Source organism: Leucoraja erinacea, chromosome 1 (assembly GCF_028641065.1).
Source record: "Leucoraja erinacea ecotype New England chromosome 1, Leri_hhj_1, whole genome shotgun sequence".
In the NCBI taxonomy this organism is placed as follows: domain Eukaryota; kingdom Metazoa; phylum Chordata; class Chondrichthyes; order Rajiformes; family Rajidae; genus Leucoraja; species Leucoraja erinaceus.
The window spans coordinates 63,595,939-63,616,472 of record NC_073377.1 but is presented as its reverse complement, the minus strand read 5'-3'; the positions used below and the strand labels follow the sequence as shown (position 1 = coordinate 63,616,472).

Genomic DNA, 20,534 nt, shown 5'->3' with positions numbered 1-20,534 from the left:
GTTTATTGAATGCAAGGCTCTATGTGAAGTGAACTTTATTGACATAGAACTCCAATTCCTAGGAGGAATAAATATTCCAAGGGGAGTAAGGGGCGACCGTGGCTGACAAGGGACGTCAGGGACAGTATAAAAATAAAAGTACAACGTAGCAAAGATGAGCGGGAAGCAAGAGGATTGGGTAATGTTTAAAGAGCAGCAGAAGATAACTAAAAAGACAATACGGGGAGAAAAGATGAGGTATGAAGGTAAGCTAGCCAACAATATAAAGCAGGATAGTAAAAGCTTCTTTAGGTATGTGAAGAGGAAAACAATAGTTAAGACCAAAGTTGGACCCTTGAAGACCGAAAAAGGTGAATTTATTGTGGGGAACAATGAAATGGCAGATGAGTTGAACAGATCTGTCTTCACTAAGGAGGACACAAACAATCTTCCTGATATAGTAGTGGCCAGAGGATCTGGGGTGACGGAGGAACTGAAGGAAATCCCCATTAGGCAGGAAATTGTGATGGGTAGACTGATGGGACTGAAGGCTGATAAATCCCCAGGGCCTGATGGTCTGGATCCCAGGGTACTTAAGGAAGTGCCTCTAGAAATCATGGATGCATTGGTGATAATGTTCCAATGTTCTATAGACTCAGGATCAGTTCCTGTGGATTCGAGGGTAGCTAATGTTAATTCACTTTTTAAGAAAGGCGGGAGAGAGAAAACAGGGAATTATAGACCAGTTAGCCTGACATCGGTGGTGGGGAAGATGCTGGGATCAATTATAAAAGATGAAATAGCCGCACATTTGAATAGCAGTAACAGGATCAGTCCGAGTCAGCATGTATTTACGAAGGGGAAATCATGCTTGACAAATCGTCTGGAATTTTTTTGACGATGTAACTAGGAAAATGTACAAGAGAGAGCCAGTGGATGTAGTGTACCTGGACTTTCAGAAAGCATTTGATAAGATCCCACATAGGGCACATGATATTGGGGGTAGAGTGCTGACATGGATAGAAAATTGATTGGCAGACAGGAAACAAAGAGTAGGGATTAACGGGTCCCTTTCAGAATGGCAGGCAGTGACTAGTGGGGTACCGCAAGTCTCGGTGCTGGGATCGCAGCTATTTACAATATACATCAATGATTTGGATGAAGGGATTCAAAGTACATTAGCAAATTTGCAGATGACACAAAGCTGGGTGGCAATGTGAACTGTGAGGAGGATGCTATGAGAATGCAGGGTGACTTGGACAGGTTGGGGGAGTGGGCAGATGCATGGCAGATTAAGTATAATGTGGATAAATGTGAGGTTATCCACTTTGGTATCATAAACAGGAAGGCAGATTACTATTTAAATGGCGTCAAGTTGGGAAAAGGGGAAGTACAACGGGATCTGGGGGTCCTTGTACATCAGTCTATGAAAGTAAGCATGCAGGTACAGCAGGCAGTGAAGAAAGCGAATGGCATGCATGCTGGGCCTGTCATATTTAGAAATTAACAAGAACTCAGTATCCCGTACCTGCCTTCTCTCCATACCCCCTGATCGACCACATCTAACTTCCCTCTTAAATATAGGAAGCCTCAACTACCCTCTGTGGCAAGAGTTCCAGGTCCTTCTGTGTGCAGTTCTTGTTCATCTCGGTTTTAAAGGATTTCCCCTTTATCCTTAAGCTGTGACCCCTTGTCCTGGACTTCCCCAACATCGGGAACAATCTTCCTGCATTAGCCTGTCCAACCCCTTAAGAATTTTGTAAGTTTTATAAGTCCCCTCTCAATCTTCTAAATGAGGAAGGACAGTCCTGACATTGCTATCTGAGCAATAATGGAGTGGAGCAGCTGTTACTCCAGGTGTGGTTACCCTGTACAACTGCAGTAGAACCTCTCTGCTCCTATACTCAAATCCCAGTTAACATACCATTCGATGGTGCTGGACCTGCATGCCTACCTTCATGATTGGTGTACCTGAGGAGAATGGAGATAATAGTCTGCTGTTTTTGCCACCAAAATGGCATTTGTACACTCTCCAAGGAGTTTAGAAGGAGTGAGAGGGGATCTTATCATGAAACATATAAGATTGTTAAGGGTTGTGGACACGCTAGCTTCCTGGCAGGGAACATGTTTACCGATGGTTGGCTGGGGAGTCCAGAAACCAGGGGCCATTGAAACATTACGATTGAATAAGGGGGTAAGCCATTTAGAACGAAGACGAGGAAACACTTTTTCTCACAGAGAGTTGTGAGTGTGGAATTCTCTGCCTCAGAGGGCGGTGGAGGCCAGTTCTCTGGATACTTTCAAGAGAGAGCTAGATAAGGCCCTTAACGATAGCGGAGTCAGGGGATATGGGGAGAAGGCAGGAATGGGGTACTGAATGGGGATGATCAGACATGATCATATTGAATGGCATTGCTGCTTCGAAGGGCCGAATGGCCGACACCTGCACCTATTGTCTATTGTCTATTGTCCAATGACTGATTTGAGATAAGTGAATGCTTTCTGAGATACCTGTAGATCAGTAAAAAAATAGCTTTACTCTGTACTACGTTGGACATGTAAATCTGATATACTTGGACCCTGTGAAAGAAAAAAGTGTATTGCTGGAACTTTACAGATCTGAAGCACTGTGCAAGGTTTTGTTTTCTACATTTAAGGATATACTTCCCTTGCAGGCAATTAACATTCACCATGTTGAAGATGTTGGCATGGTGAGAAAAGATGAGCAGGTTAGGCCTGTTTTTATTGGAGTTTGGAAAATGAGAGATGATCTTGCTGAAACATCTAAACGTCTGAGGTAAATGACAGGGTGGATGCTACAATGATGTTTCCTCTGGGGGGAGCATTGAGAAATGGGAACAGGGCATATGTATAGATGAACAGCTTGCCTTTTTGGATGGACATAGGGAGGAAATTCTTCTCTGAAGCACATGAATCTTTGGCATTCTCTGCCCACATGATATCTGGAGGTCAAGGCATTGAATGTATTCATGCCAGAGGTTGACTAATATTTTAACAACAGGAGATAGAAGGTGAGAAAGTAGTCTTCAGTTCAAGACTAGATCAGCCATGCAATTATGGAATGGTTGTGCTACTCTGCTTTCTTATGTTCATGCATATGTTCTTTGCTTCACGTTTATATTGATTTCATCTGAGCTTTATTTTAAACAGATGTAGGTGTCCAAAGTCAAATTTACCCCACCCACAATATAACCTTTATGGTTAGTTTGACTGCGCACGGTTTCATAATTTGGACTGAGTAATACCTCGGGTTATTCTTTAACTATTGCACAAATTTTATTAGTTTAGATGCTTTTTACTGTTGAAATCTTGTGGCGGTTTAATGAAGTACATAGAGCGTGTTTGAATACTTCTACCTCAGGACAAGGTAAAGTTCCCAAATTGGGGAATATCTACAATGAGCTTCAACCCAGGGTAGAAGTAAACACAATACTGCAGTGGTGACCCTAACCCCCAGTATCACTGCACAGTTCTGCTGTGCGAGACAGCAATGACATTGACCTTAAAAGCAGGCAGCAGAGTTTTGGATGAGTTGATCTTGAATGAAACATAGAAACATAGAAAATAGGTGCAGGAGTAGGCCATTCGGCCCTGGGAAGATCATCGAGCCTGCACCGCCATTCAATATGATCATGGCTGATCATCCAACTCAGTATCCTGTACTTGCCTTCTCTACACACCCTGATCCCTTTAGCCACAAGGGCCACATCTAACTAAAGTTGAATTGAATTGAATTGAATTGATCTTGAATTAAATATAGCCAATGAACTGGCCTCAAATACTGGCAATGAACTGGCCACATATACCTTCTGTGGCAGAGAATTCCACAGATTCACCACTATCTGTGTAAAAAATGATTTTCACATCTCGGTCCTAAAAGACTTCCCCCTTATCCTTAAACTGTGACCCCTTGTTCTGGACTTCCCCTAACATCGGGAATAATCTTCCTGCATCTAGCCTGTCCAACCCCTTAAGAATTTTGTAAGTTTCTATAAGATCCCCCCTCAATTTTCTAAATTCTAGCGAGTACAAGCCGAGTCTATCCAGTCTTTCTTCATATGAAAGTCCTGCCATCCCAGGAATCAGTCTGGTGAACCTTCTCTGTACTCCCTCTATGGCAAGAATGTCTTTCCTCAGATTAGGAGACCAAACCTGTACGCAATCCTCCAGGTGTGGTCTCACCAAGACCCTGTACAACTGCAGTAGAACCTCCCTGCTCTTATACTTCCTTCCCGATTCTCCACTCTCTCCCTCACCATCTCCCAGGTTTACTCGGCTCTCACTCCCCAACCATTTTATTGTCCCATCTCTGCCTAATCTCACACTCTCCCAGGATGAAGGTGCTGCAGATTCTGGTATCTGAAAGAAAGGTGCTAAGTGGGAGTGGTGGTGAGCAGATGGAACCAGCTGGGGCAGGGCATAGAATGCCCAGTGGGTTAAGTGTGGAGAAGACAGAGGACAGACAGGTTGGTGTTTGCATGGGAAGGGGAGTTGAACTGGCATGCAACTGGGAGATCAATATGGCCAAAATAAAAGATACAAAGTCACAAATAATTCAGCAGGCCATGCAGCATGGATAGGCGATGTTTCTGATCGGGACCCTTTTCTGCTCAGCAAAGAGGTGGTCTCATCTACATTTGATCTTGTTGATGTAGAGGATGCTACATCGCAGCATCAAATGTAACAGATGAGGTTGAAGAAGGGCCATGTGAATCTCTGCCTCACACGGAAGGACTATTTAGGTCCCTTGTTGGTGATGAGGGAGGAGGTGTTGGGATGGGTTACATTTCCTACGGTTGCAGGGGGAAAGGATCCGAGGACGGAGAGGGGTGTGAATGTGTGAACCAGGGAGTGATGGAGAGAGTACTCTCTGTGGAAAACCGAATGAGGTGAAGGGGAAGCTGAAGGTAGAGGGAGGGGAAGATATATCAGGTGGAAGGATTGTGGAAGGACTGCTGGAAATTGATGACGAAATACAGCATTGGTTATAGTAGCTGGAAGGGTGAAAGGTCAGGACCAAGGGAACTCTAACGTCTGTTTGGTCTGGGTCAAGGTGGGGTGAGAGCAGAAGGGTGGCAAATGGCTTCTCAGAGACCTCTCTCAGCTTGATAGCATCAGTAGTCTCTTACACCAATGCCTCTATTGACCTGATCCCCAAGGACAAGCAATGTTGGAAAAACAGAGGTCCACACCACAGGGATCAGTAGGTATTGGCCACAAGTTCTGTAATATTGCCCCTCATCAGAGTTGACGTGGAAAAGCTTTTCCCTCTGAGAGTAGGGAAGATTCAAACAAGGGGACATGACATGAGAATTAAGGGACTGAAGTTTAGGGGTAACATGAGGGGAAACTTCTTTACTCAGAGAGTGGTAGCTGTGTGGAATGAGCTTCCAGTGAAGGTGGTGGAGGGAGGCAGGTTCGTTTTTATCATTTAAAAATAAATTGGATAGTTATATGGATGGGAAGGGAATGGAGGGTTATGGTCTGAGCGCAGGTATATGGGACTAGGGGAGATTATGTGTTCGGCACGGACTAGAAGGGTCGAGATGGCCTGTTTCCGTGCTGTAATTGTTATATGGTTATTATATGGTTATCAGCATAATTTACACTTTGGAGTTCCAACTTTTTTTAAATTGCTTCTGACAATGCTATGTTCACAGCTGGGAATGAAGGGGTGCTTTTAAACGGCAGGGTTCCAGCTATCAGACACCATCTTTTGATTGCAGGCCACAATATGCCTTTGCTGTACAATTCTATGTTCTATGTTCAATGCAAAGTACTGCACTGACTGGAGCCCTGCAAATGCGGTGTCCCCAAGTGTAAACATCGTTGCTTGGAGACTAAACATCTGTTGTAACAGACTCATTCAAAGTAGAAAGGTTGTGCAATATGATGTTGCTACATGCAAGCATTTAGGCCTTGAATCACTGAAAAAAATTAGCTCTAGTTACTGTGAGATAATCTTTATAAGCAACAAGGGTGGCATGGTGGGGCAGAGAGCAGAGATGCTGCCTTGTAGCATCAGAGACCCGGGTTCAATTCCGACTACAGTGTATCTTTACGGTGTTTATATGTTCTTCCTGTGACCATGCGGGTGCTCTGGTCTCCTACAACACTACAAAGATGTACAGGTTTGTAGGTTAGGTACACAAAAATGCTGGAGAAACTCAGCGGGTACAGCAGCATCTATGGAGCAAAGGGAATAGGCAACGTTTCGGGCCGAAACCCTTCTTCAGACTGTTCTGTTTTGGCCCAAAACGTTGCCTATTTCCTTCGCTCCATAGATGCTGCTGCACCCGCTGAGTTTCTCCAGCATTTTTGTGTACCTTCGATTTTCCAGCATTTGCAGTTCCTTCTTAAACACAAAGGTTTGTAAGTTAATTGGCTTCAGTAAAAATTGTAAATCGTCCCTGGTGTATAGGGGATCACTGGTCGGCGTGGAGTCGGTGGGCTAAAGGACATGTTTCTGTGTTGTATCTCTAAATTAAAAAACTAAGCACTGTAAATACTTCCAGTGAAATCCTAAACCCATTCCTTTGTAAGTGCATTCAAGTTGTTGAGAAATAGCAATCGGTGAAGACCTACCCCACCTCCCCTGAAATATTTACTTTCCATCAGCGATTCAACCCATTTTAGTTATTTGCTCAATTTAGCAAAATATTAATTAAACCAATATTTTGGAGTAGCATTTCCAATATGATGTCGTTTAAATGTGTATGCTGTAAAATATTTTTGAAACAACTTTTAATCCATTATGTTATTTTGTTATCGTGAAAAGTATTGCAATTTTCAAAAGCGAAAATGATACATCATGACACATTAACTTTCACTTTGATGTGATTATTGATAATGTAATTAGCACAATGATTGAGTGATGGTGCATTTATAAGGATTATTTTAGGACACATTTTCCCTGTATTATAACATACTTTTTTGTCAATTTTTGTCAAAAATGTCAATTTTTTTAACATCATTTACTGCTTCCTAATAAAATAGAGAATGTGCTGGTTGAAATATTTTGCTGCATGTGTTTGCATTTTAACATTTTCCTGTGTGATTTCAGCCTAAGATTCTTTAACAATACTTTCAGAGTTCTTTTTGTTTGCAACTTTTTAGAATGCCACTGCAAGGGGATATCCGTGTTAGCAGATTTACTGATATATATGAAATGCAGTGCATTATATATTTTGTACATACATTTTAATTGCATTAGATATGAGACATGGGCTTAGAAATGCTATTGCATGTTGCATGTTTTGTCCAGATACCATGGCATTTTATCAAAGCCCCGATTAAATGCTGTGAGTCTCAGTAAAAAAAGTCTAAATATTTACATTAGAGATGCACATTGATGCCACACAGCATGTGAGCAACCTCTTTCCTCTTCATCTCTTCCCATCCCCATTTCCTTGGGGTGGGATGTTGCGATATCACGATCATGTGGCTTGCACAAAAGTGGTGTGGACCCCATCTGCAGTGTCAACCATCTGCGGTGTCAATTACACTGGCTGGGAATCATTTTCAGCCCGAGGGAAGTTGTCTTTGTTAATAGAACAAATTCTCGACAACAAATCTGCAATCCATTTTACACAATGCCTGATTTTCTTTATCAGCTGGAATGTGTGCATATGGGCTGCTGATTCACCATCACCTATTTTAATCCTACTACCAGAGACCTATTACAACTTGTTTACTCAAGGCGGCTAAACCTTTCTAGGGACGCATGTTTACTTCATACACATTGACAGGAGGTGCATGGTAAGAAGAACTGTTGTGTGTCCTGGAATTATTAGAATATCTGACATCTTGTCTGAAATAGCTGAACATTTTTGAAGAGCTTGAATCAGGCATGGAGACAAATGCATTCAATTTGTGTACATGTTCGTTTTGACAAAAATAAACTCCAATATGCATGAACAGAAAATGCTGGACTGATTTCATAATTGCACTTTGACCATGCTTTGCATATGACTAGTCTGCATGTCCCAGTATTTAACCTTTGGCTTAAAAGCAATCAGTTTATGTAAAAGTGAATGTGAATCTTGCAATTAACAGAGAAGAAAAAGCAGGGCAAATTCCAGCCATTCAGGAAGCTGTTCGGTAAAAAAAGGAAGGTGCCGTCAACATTTGCCGCAGAAGTAAATCTGAAATCCAGTCACTCATCTGGGGATGTTCGAAATGGCATTGTGTCAGCTAATGAGGAGTCAGAAGATGAATTAAGGTAAAGCCTCCTTGAATAAATGTTTCTCCCCATAATTTTAAAGATACAAGGCATTAAAGTCTTGTGGTAGAATGAAGTCACGATTAATGTTTCATCAGCAGCATTTTTGTTCATTAACACTAACTGTTGAATTGATAAATTAGGATGCAAATAAGTGGACATTTAAGGAAAACAGTGAACAGCAACCACTGCCAAAATGCTGTTAAATTATGAGGAATTGGATTACATTCTATGTGATTATCTCTTATAGACTCTCAATAAATAATCTGATATTTTTCTACAAAACTGTAATCCAATCTACAAATGAGCATTGGTAGTACTAGTTTATAGTTATCAAGTGTAACGAGATACAGTGAAAAACCTTGCTTTTTGCGCTATCCAGGCAAATTATACCACACGTGACTACAACAGGAAGTGCAAAAAGAGAAAGGGAGTGGAGTACAGAATATAGTGTTAGAGCTACAGACAAAGAGGAGATAAAAGATGTGCAAGGGCTGCAGTGAGATAGATTGGGAATTTATCCATAGCATGTATAGAAGTTGGGATGTAATGTTAAAATTGTACAAGGCATCGGTGAGGCCAATTCTGGAGTATGGTGTACAATTTTGGTCGCCTAATTATAGGAAGGATGTCAACAAAATAGAGAGAGTACAGAGGAGATTTACTAGAATGTTGCCTGGGTTTCAGCAACTAAGTTACAGAGAAAGGTTGAACAAGTTAGGGCTTTATTCTTTGGAGCGCAGAAGGCTAAGGGGGGACTTGATAGAGGTTTTTAAAATGATGAGAGGGATAGACAGAGTTGACGTGGAAAAGCTTTCCCACTGAGAGTAGGGAAGATTCAAACAAGGGGACATGACTTGAGAATTAAGGGACTGAAGTTTAGGGGTAACATGAGGGGGAACTTCTTTACTCAGAGAGTGGTAGCTGTGTGGAATGAGCTTCCAGTGAAGGTGGTGGAGGCAGGTTCGTTTTTATCATTTAAAAATAAATTGGATAGTTATATGGATGGGAAGGGAATGGAGGGTTATGGTCTGAGCGCAGGTATATGGGATTAGGGGAGATTATGTGTTCGGCACGGACTAGAAGGGTCGAGATGGCCTGTTTCCGTGCTGTAATTGTTATATGGTTATATGGTTATTATATGTGAAAGGGCCTGATCACAGCAGGGAAGAAGCTGTTCTTGAGTCTGGTGGTACATCTTTTCAAGGTTTTGTATCTTCATCAGATCCATTTCATAAGACCTAGTTCTTCTGCCCAATAAGAGAGGGAGAAACGAGAATGTCTGGGGTGTGAGTGGTCCTTGTTTAGGTTACAGAGTGACAGAGCTATGCAGCACAGAAAAAGGCCCTTCGGTTCACTTTGTCCATGCCGACCAAGTCAAGTCAAGTCAAGTTTATTCATCACATACACATATGAGATGTGCAGTGAAGTCCACAAAGTCCGCGAGCATTGCCACTTTTCATTTCACTGCACATCTCGTATGTGTATGTGACGAATAAACTTGCCTTGACTTGACTTGTGAAACGAAAGGTGGGCTGCTGATTCACAATGCTTGCGGATTGTGCAAAAAAACAAACAAACAAACTACAAATAGAATAGAATTCACATATTACATATTTGTGGGAGTGAAGAAAAAGGAAAAAAACTGCAATTTTAAAAAGACACCACACAACAGTAAATTGGTTCAGTAAAGTTAGTCCCTGGTGAGATAGGAGTTTACAGTCCTAATGGTCTCTGGGAAGAAACTCCTTCTCATCCTCTCTGTTTTCACAGCATGGCAACGGAGGCATTTGCCTGACCGTAGCAGCAGGAACAGTCTGTTGCTGGGGTGTAAGGGGTCTCCCATGTTCCTGTTGGCTCTGGAGTTGCATATTCTGATGTATAGTTCCTGCAGGGGGGCGAGTGTAGTTCCCATTATGCGTTCGGCCGACGCACTACTCTCTGCAGAGCCTTCTTGTCCTGGGCAGTGCAATTCTCAAACCAAATCGTGGTATTTCCGGACAAGATGCTTTCCACAGCAGCTGAGTAGAAGCAGTGGAGGATCCTCAGAGACACTCTGAATTTCCTCAATTGCCAGAGGTGGTAAAGGCGCAGCCTTGTCTTACTCATGAGTGCAGCGGCGTGTGATGTCCATGTCATATCCTCAGAGATGTTGACTCCCAGATATTTAAAACAGCTCACCCTATCCACAGTATCCCCATTTATCTTCAATGGTGTGTACGTCCTCGGATGATGTGCCCTCCTAAAGTCCACGATCAGCTCCTTAGTTTTTTTGCTATTCAAGAGGAGGCTGTTGTCCTGACACCAGAGTGCCAGATCAGGCATATTGGGCGTCTCATTTGCCTGCATTTATCCAATAACACTGGAAGCTCATTTCAGATACAAACTACCCTCTGAGTGAAAAGGTTGCCCTTGTGGTCCCTCTGAAATGTCTCCCCTCTCAATTTAAGTCTGTGCCCTCTAGTTTTTGAATCCACTACACTGGGAAACTCACTGTTAGTGTTTGTCCTATCCAAGCCCCTCATGGTCTTGTACACCTCAATGAGAGGTGTACCCAAAAGAAAAAAATTCCACCTATCCATCCACTCCCTATAACTTGCCGGTAAGCCCATAACTTCCTGGTAAATCTCCTTTGCGGCCTTTTATTGAATTTTTGTGCACATTATCTAGGCATTCCATTTACAAGCCTGCTGCAAAATTGTCCTTGTTCCATTGTCGGTACATATGACAATTAAACACCCCTGAGTCCCACCCATGACCCCATGCTGACTATCCCTAATCAATCCGTGCCTATCCAAATGCGAATAGATGCTTAATTGGAAAATTAGCCTCCATTCAACTCACCATTGATGTCAGGCTACACAAAAATGCTGGAGAAACTCAGCGGGTGCAGCAGCGTCTATGGAGCAAAGGAAATAGGTGACGTTTCGGGCCGAAATCCTTCTTCAGACTGATGGGGGGTGGGGGGGAGAAGGAAGGATAAAGGGAGGAGGAGAAGCCTGAGGGATGGGGGATGGGAGGAGACAGCTCGAGGGTTAAGGAAGGGGAGGAGACAGCAAGGGCTAGCAAAATTGGGAGAATTCAATGTTCATGCCAACCGGACGCAAGCAACCCAGGCGGAATATGAGGTGCTGTTCCTCCAATTTCCGGTGTTGCTCACTCTGGCAATGGAGGAGACCCAGGACAGAGAGGTCGGATTGGGAATGGGAGGGGGAGTTGAAGTGCTGAGCCACTGGGAGTTCAGGTAGGTTATTGCGGACTTAGCGGAATATCGCCCAACCTCCGCTTAGTCTCCCCGATGTAAACCAGCTGACATCTAGAGCAGCGGATGCAGTAGATGAGGTTGGAGGAGATACAGGTGAACCTTTGTCGCACCTGGAACGACTGCTTGGGTCCTTGAATGGAGTCGAGGGGGGAGGTGAAGGGACAAGTGTTGCATTTCTTGTGGTTGCAACGGAAAGTGCCCGGGGAGCGGGTGGTACGGGAGGGAAGGGAAGAATTGACAAGGGAGTTGCGGAGGGAGCGGTCTTTGCGGAAGGCAGACATAGGGGGAGATGGGAAGATGTGGCGAGTGGTGGGGTCACGTTGGAGGTGGCGAAAATGGCGGAGGATTATTTGTTGTATTTGCCGGCTGGTGGGGTGAAAGGTGAGGACTAGGGGGACTCTGCCCTTGTTGCGAGTGCGAGGATGGGGAGAGGGAGCAGTGTTGCGGGGTATGGATGAGACCCTGGTGCGAGCCTCATCTATGGTGGCGGAGGGGAATCCCCGTTCCCTGAAGAACGAGGACATTTGCGATGCCCTGGTATGGAATGTCTCATCCTGGGAACTGATGCGGCGTAGGCGGAGGAATTGGGAGTAGGGGATGGAGTCTTTACAGGGGGCAGGGTGGGAAGACGTGTAGTCCAGATAGCCATGTGATTCAGTTGGTTTGTAGTGTATGTCGGTCAGAAGTCTGTCCCCTGCGATGGAGATGGTGAGGTCAAGGAATGGTAGGGAAGTGTCGGAAATGGTCCAGGTATATTGGAGTGCCGGATGGAAGTTGGTGGTGAAGTGGATGAAGTCAGTCAGTTGTGTGTGGGTGCAGGAGGTGGCCCCAAAGCAGTCGTCAATGTAATGGAGGTAGAGGTCGGGGATGGGGCCCTGGTACGTATTGAACAAGGATTGTTCAACGTACCCGACAAAGAGGCAGGCGTAGCTGGGGCCCATGCGTGTGCCCATAGCTACGCCTTGTGTTTGGAGGAATGGGAGGAGTCAAACGTAAAGTTGTCGAGGGTGAGGACCAGCTCCGCTAGGCGGAGGAGAGTATCAGTGGACGGGTATAGGTTGCTCCTCTGGTCGAGGAAGAACCGGAGGGCTTTGAGGCCATCCTGGTGGGGGATGGAGGTGTAGAGTGACTGGACATCCATGGTGAAGATGAGGGGGTGAGGGCCTAGAGAGTGGAATGCGCGGAGGCGGCAGAGAGTGTCTGAGGTGTCTAGAACATAGGTGGGAAGGGATTTGACCAAGGGGGATAGAATGGAGTCAAGGTATGTGGAGATGAGTTTGGTGGGGCACGAACACGCAGAGACAATAGGTCTGCCGGGAGAGCCGGGCTTGTGGATTTTGGGGAGAAGGTAAAAACGGGCCGTGCGGGGCTGGGGAACGATGAGGTTGGAAGCTTGGTCGGGCAGGGCGTGGGAATTGATGAAGTCGGTGATGGTGCTAGATATAGTGGCCTGGTGCTCGTCAGTGGGGTCATGGTCCAAGGGTAAGTGGGAGGAGGTGTCCGAGAGTTGGCACGTGGCCTCAGCTTTGTAGAGATCGACGCGCCAGACTACCACGGCACCTCCCTTGTCGGCTGGTTTGATAACCCAATCTGGGTTTTTGCGGAGCTAATCAATGGAAGTGCGTTCAGGGGGGGAGAGATTGGACCCAAGCAGTCGTTCCAGGTGCGACAAAGGTTCACCTGTATCTCCTCCAACCTCATCTACTGCATCCGCTGCTCTAGATGTCAGCTGATTTACATCGGGGAGACTAAGCGGAGGTTGGGCGATTGTTTCGCTGAACACCTCCGCTCAGTCCGCAATAACCTACCTGAACTCCCAGTGGCTCAGCACTTCAACTCCCCCTCCCATTCCCAATCCGACCTCTCTGTCCTGGGTCTCCTCCATTGCCAGAGTGAGCAACACCGGAAATTGGAGGAACCGCACCTCATATTCCGCCTGGGTTGCTTGCGTCCGCATGGCATGAACATTGAATTCTCCCAATTTTGCTAGCCCTTGCTGTCTCCTTCCCTTCCTGAACCCTCGAGCTGTCTCCTCCCATCCCCCTGCCCTCGGGCTCCTCCTCCTCCCTTTTTCCTTCCTTCTCCCCCCCACCCCCCATCAGTCTGAAGAAGGGTTTTGGCCCGAAACGTCGCCTATTTCCTTCGCTCCATAGATGCTGCTGCACCCCGCTGAGTTTCTCCAGCATTTTTGTGTACCTTCGATCTTCCAGCATCTGCAGTTCCTTCTTGAACACATTGATGTCAGGCTCATTTGTTTGTAAGGCCCTGGTCCTCAATGCCCTTCTTAAATAACAGTACAACATTAGCCACCCTCCAATCTTCTGGAACTGCACTTATGGCTGAAGATGATGCAAATATCTCTGCAAGGGTCTCTGCAGTTTCTTGCTGAGCTCCCCAGGGAATTGTATCCACCTTAATGTGATTTAAAACAGCCTCTTTTTTGGTCATTTGTATAGGATCTAACACATCATAACTCCTATACCTCCATTTCTTAGCTTCCATGAACTTATAGAGTCATACAGCAAGAAAATAGACCCTTCAGCACAACTTACCCGTGCTGAGCAAATGCCTCACCTGAAACGTTGCCTATTTCCTTCGCTCCATAGATGCTGCTGCACCCGCTGAGTTTCTCCAGCTTTTCTGTGTAACCTTCGATTCTCCAGCATCTGCAGTTCCCTCTTAAACACTGCCTCACCTGCTACGTTTGACCCATATCCTTCTCAACTTTTCCCATCTTGGCCGTCCTATCTACCTGTGACATCACTTTCATGTAACAATGAACCTGTACTCTGAGATCCCTCTGCTCTTCAACACTCTCCAGAACCCTGCCATTCACTATGAAGGTCCTGGCATGGATTGACTTCCCAAAGTGCAACACCATACACTTATCTGCATTGAACTCCATTAACCTTTGCTCAGCCTACTTGCCCAACCAATCAATAGGCTGCTGTAATTTTTGATAATAATAATAATAATAATAAGTTTATTTATATAGCACATTTATAGTCAATTTTCATTGACCCCAAAGTGCTTTACATAATTTAAAAATCAGTTCCATACAAAGCATAAAGATGGGTTAACAAAATAATAAAATGCATAAACAGGACACAACATGTAACATAAACATCCACCACAGCATTCATCACTGTGGTGGAAGGCACAAAAAATTTTGGCCGTCCTCCTCCATTCCCCCCCCCCCCCCCCCCCCCCCCCCCCCCCCCCCCCCGTGGACAAGACCAGAGTCCAGAGTCCAGTCCAGGATCGGTCTTTCCTCACCGGAGACCGCGGCTTCAAGATTGTGTAGGCCGCAGGCCGGCAGTTGAGATTTAAAGTCCCTGCCGCAGCCAGAAGCACCGTAGACTGCAGGGCCGGCGGTCGAAGCTCCCCTCCAGGGGTGATGGTAAGTCCATGCCGGGCCCGCGGTAGAAGTTATCCGCGGGCCGGCAATGGCGGCTTCTTCTTCCCCCGGGTCCCCCACGAGGGATCCCGGGCTGTAGACGCCGCAGCAGCTGGAACTCTGCAGACCACGGCTTCAGGCTGCGACTTCAGGCTGTCGGCTGCCCCGGGCCAGTGAAACGGAGCACTCCCCTCCAGCGAGCCCCAGCGAGGGCTCACCCGCTCCACGCCGAGTCCACGCTGCGCCTGCCGCTGAAGCCCCGGGCACGTCTCCGGGAAAGACCTCGCCGATCCTTGATGGTAGGCCACGGGGGAGGCGACCTGGAAAAAGTCGCCTCTCCATGGAGGAGGCGACCGAAGCGGTTTCCCCCTTACACCACCCACACCACCCCCCACACAAAACACAAAAAACCCCACTAAATACACACTTTAAAACATACTAAAAATAAAAAATAAAATTGAAAGGCTGACGCGCTGCTGCCATGGCTGCCGCCAGAACAGCGCCCCCTTCATACACCCTTGATAACCATCTTCACTATTTACGATACCACCCACTTTAGTGTCATTTGCATACCTGTGGTTTTTCTGGTGTCATAAAGTTGTATAGCACTGAATCAAGACATGCATTTTCCAAAACTCCATTTATTTTCTGATATTTGAAGTAAGTGCCAAAACTAAGGTGAATGCAGTGAGCAGTCCTAATTCACACTCCATCAGCATTTTCCCCAGCCTTATTTTTGTGTAAGGATTATGAAGATAATGTATAAGCAGATCAATTAAGATAATTACCTTACCTGGTTAGTAGAACACCAAACCCCTGTTAGGCTCTCAGAAACAATGTGGTCACAGATGTGCTGGCATTTTACCTGTCATTGTCTTTGCTTGGATGCATGTGCAGCAAGACCAATTCCTATGCTATGACCTCGATGGTCATCAAGTACCTGATCTGAACAGGACAGGAAGTCCAAAGAAAACAGGTGTATGAGACCTAGGCACCTAGGCGTAAAGGGCCTGTCCCACTTAGGCGACTCTTTAGGCGACTGCCAGGGACTAGTTTTAATGAAATTCACCTACGACACCTACGTCAACCTACGACAACACATACGACAACCCACGACAACCTACCAACCTACAATAGCAAAAATTGTCACCACTGTCGCCGAAAAAAGTGCGACAGGCCCTTTAAAGGTGTATTACCTTAAAATGCTTATAAATAATGACATGCTCCACTAAAAAGATCTGTGGATGAATACTTCCACAAAATATCTATGTTATAGCACACTATGTTAAAACATAATTGCATAAATACTTATGAGTGTTCAAAGAAAGTGAAATATGGCAGCTCATGGTAAAAATGTAAATAATGGAGTTGAATTTGGCTAGTAATTATTGCACCTGCTTTGAAATCTAATTGCATAAATGCTTACAAGCATTCAACGGAAGTGATTTATGGAATCTCGTTAGAAATTGAATTAATGGAGTTGAATTTGGCTAGTAATTATTGCACCTTTTGAAACATTAAACAAGGTAAGGATGCATTTTGTGGATTGTAACCTAATTTATGAAATGTTGACAGGGCCGCTAGCATCAGCACAGGAACCAGGGCGTTGTCCCACGACAGTATATTTATCCCAGGGTGTTCAGCATCCAACAGAACAACGGAAGAAGTGACATCACCGGAAAACATCCCGGGAAAAATTCGAACCCTTCAGGTGATATGCTGTAATGACAAGGTGATGCCTGTGCAGTATTGACTGCTAAATTCAGATCTGTGTCAAATCTTGAACTTGTTTTACTCTTTGTGAGTGCAATGGTGTCTCGTACCAAACCCAGTTTAGAATGGATGCATTCTCATAAATAAACTGCCTTGCTTTGGTTGAGTGGAACAGTGTGATAAATGGGCTATTTGCTGCCAGACTAGAGATTCTCGTATCTAATCCAACACATGCTGTTTGCTTATGCAAATCCTGCACATGGGGACGTATTCTCTCCTGTTATTAATTTGTCACTGCTTGCAAGGTTACATCCTCCCAGATATGAAGTTAGGTGGAGCATAGAGTTAGTAACCGTCTGAGATCCAGCGCAGAGTGATGGGGTGTAATGAGACAAGTGTACAAATCTTTATGTAGGCTCAGCATAATTAGTCCGTGTAATACCATATTACAGGAAGAGCACATTTTCATTTTGCTTGGTTTTACTGATTTTGAATCGGAAATGTGATGAAGAAAAGCATGTTTGGTCCACTATATGACATAGGCAATGGATAATGCTCAAGACTCCAATATTTTCAGTGTGTTACTGGAAAACCTGCATTTGAAGCAGTTTAACTACTGCATATTAATTTGGTGACTATTGCTTATTTAAATTATTACCTTTCAAACAGTCTCTCAATTCAACTGTGAGATTAGCAGGGGCTCACTTTCAACTTACTGCTGGGGCTCTCCATAATAATCGCTGCACAATTGATTTAAATGAAAAGGAAATGTGAAGATAGTGTCCTTAAAGGATACCAGTCTCCAGCCAATTGATGTACTGTGGCATTAAATAATAAACTGTTCTCAGAGCCTCACATTGAGAGATAAAAGCAGCAAAATGATTTCATATCCCATAAAGATTCAATTAACGTAGCTTACTTTAAGATCCTATTTTTTATTCTGGCCTTTTGGATGCATGTTTCTGTGATGTTCTGGTTGAGTGTGTGTCACTGGCCCTTGGATGACTTGGGTTTCTGGTGGACTGTAGGTCACACAAACACTTTATATTATGGGGTAACTCAGTGGGTCAGGCAGCATCTCTGGAGAAAAGGAATAGGTGATGTTTCGGATTGAGACCCTTCTTCAGACTCTGACTCTCAGTCTGAAGAAGGGTCTCAACCCGAAACATCACCTATTACTTTTCTCCGGAGATGCTGCCAGGCCCGCTGAGTTACCCGCAGCTTTTTGTGTCTATCTTCGGTTTAGACCAGCATTTGCAGTTCCTTCCTACACTTTATATTGTGGACATGTTTCAGATTGTTCAAACCTCATGAATACCATCCAGACCCAAGGATGCTCACTGATCGACAGCAACAGTTTCATGTTCTTGTACCACAAGTGTTGTGCCTAAATAAACTATACATTTGAGTATAATGTTGTTAGTTACTGCAGAAAACATTGTTAATATTGTACATTCATAGGTCTCCTGATCTTTAAATATAATAAGTGTAATCATAGGGTATAACAGTAATTAACATGTGGGATGGAAACTGGATATTAGGAAACTGGAAATCTTTAGTCCGTGGGTGGTGAATCTGTGGAATTCTTTGCCACAGAAGGCTGTGAAGGCCAAGTCAATGGGTATTGTTAAAGCAGAGATACAGTAGATAGATACTTGATTAGTATGGGTGTCAAGGGTTATAGGAGAAGGCAGGAGAATGGGGTTAGGAAAGATAGATCAGCCATGATTGAATGGCAGAGTAGATGTGATGGGCTGAATGGTCCAAATCTCCTCCTGTCACTTATGACCTTATATCTACTTCCACATACACCCTGATAGGTGTTTCCCTTTACCTTTACTTTGCACGCTGAAGGCTATGATCTCAAGAGACCAAATGGACTCTCCTGTCGACGATTTCTATTCTACCGTATTTCCCAGAGCACAACACTGTGTCACATCAGATCCCATTGTGCAGTTTGATGTAAAGTTACAAAAGCAAACTCCTTATCGATATCCCTTACACCCTCAAGAATTACAATAACCATGTGCTTTGTTTCTTCCCTGGGCTGATGAATGCTTTTGGGTTTACTTTGCTTTCCGGAAAACTGTATGGAAGTATTTCAGTAGCTGTTTGCAGTAGATGGCCATTTTCATGCAGAGAGAATGCTTGTAAATAATCAAATCTGCTCTGTGCGTTGGAATGAACTGCAGATGCTGGTTCATACCGAAGGTAGACACAAATTGGAGTGACTCAGCGGGTTAGGCAGCATCTCTGGAGAAAAGGAATGGGGGATGTTTTGTTCGGACCCCTTCTTCTTTGGTCTGAAAGGTTCCGACCCAAAACATCATCTATTCCTTTACTCCAGAGGTGCTGGCTGAAACGCTGAGTTACTTCAGCATTTTATGTCTATCTTTGGGCTGCTAATTATGGGTCTGTCTCAGTGAGAGTTAACACCACATGCAGGGGAGAGATGCACAGGTGTAGAGGTGCAGTTGATTTGAAATGTGACAAATATTAACAGTTATAAATTGCTGTAAATTAATTTTAAGGCGATTATTAAACAGTGTGAACCATCATCAGCGTTTTCACTGAAATACATTGCTCAGATGACAGCACGAAACATGCCCTTTGGCCCAACTCGTCCAGGCCGACTAGGATGCCCCTTCTTAGCTAGTGCCATTTACCTATGTTTGCCGCATAACCCTTTAAACCTTTCCATTCCATGTACCTGTCCAAATGTCTTTTAATGTTGTTATTATACCTGGCTCAACTAGTTCCGCTAGGCACTCGTTCCATATACCCACCGCCCTCTGTGTAAAAATGTTCTTCCTCGGGTTTCTATTATTTTTTTTCCTTCTCTGGGGAAAAGGCTCGGTGCATTTACTTTATCTATTTCCCTCATGCTTTTATATACCTCCACACCCCTATAAAATCACCCCTCAACTTCCTGCATTTCCAAGAATAGAGTCCCGAACTGCCCAACCTCTTCCTATAGCTCAGGACAATGAAACAATGAAACAATGATACAATTTATTTGTTGTCATTTGAACCTCATTGAGCTTCAAACAAATTTTGGTTTCTGCGGTCATACAAACAAGTAGAAGAACAAAGACACAACACAATTTACACAAACATCCATCACAGCGAATCTCCTCCTCGCTGTGATGGAAGGCAAAGTCTTATCTCTCCCCTGCACTCCCCATTCTCCTCCCGATGTCAGAGTCAAGGCCCCCGGTGGGCGATGATAACTGTCCCGCGACCATTAAAGCCGCGCCGGGCGATGCCACGCCATGCTCCGGGTCTTGATGTTGGAGCCCCCTGGCGGGCGCTAGCAAGTCCCGCAGCCATTTAAAGCTGCGCCGGGCGATGTAAGGCCCCGCTCCAGGTCATCCTCAACCTCGCAACTCGAGCGGGAGAAGTCGCCGTTGCGGAAGCCCCGAAAAGTGGTATCCCGCCAGACCTGCGGCTGGAGCCTCCGAATCTCCGGGGCCGGGACGCAGCAGCTCTCCACGCTCCGAACTCGGCCAGCTCCGCGATGGTGGGTAAGTCCGCAGGCTCCGCAACTGGAGCCCCAGGTCGTTCCGGTTGGAGGCCGCTCCATGGTGTTAGGCCCCAACGACAATGGAGACCCGATAGAGAAAAGGTCGGGTCCCCCGTACAGGGAAAAGATTTCAAAGTTTCCCCCCCCGCCCCCCACGCACATACCCAGTTAAAAAAAACACTATAAACTACACTTAAACGAGACAACAACAAAAAAATACAGATGGACTGCAGAGGCCGCTGCCACGTGAGTCGCGCCGCCCACCTCGATATCCTGGCAACATCCTCATAAATCTTCTCTGCATCTTTTCCGGCAACTTTCCTATCACTGAATGACAAAAACTGGACACAATACTACAAGTGCGACCTCACCAGTGTCTTGTAACATAAAATTAAGTATGTTGCAAAACGTACCT

The 20,534-nt window shown here is 44.9% G+C and overlaps 1 protein-coding gene across 2 annotated transcripts in view; it reads left to right on the top strand.

The window, feature by feature from the left end:
- The window catches only part of cracd (capping protein inhibiting regulator of actin dynamics), a 92,974-nt gene that overhangs the window by 47,754 nt on the left and 24,686 nt on the right, over positions 1-20,534 (top strand). For both annotated transcript variants that reach the window (XM_055635787.1, XM_055635780.1), the window contains exons 2-3: positions 8,056-8,221; positions 16,459-16,594. In XM_055635787.1, coding sequence (XP_055491762.1) covers positions 8,056-8,221; positions 16,459-16,594 — 302 coding nt within the window. The remainder of the gene's footprint in view (positions 1-8,055; positions 8,222-16,458; positions 16,595-20,534) is intronic.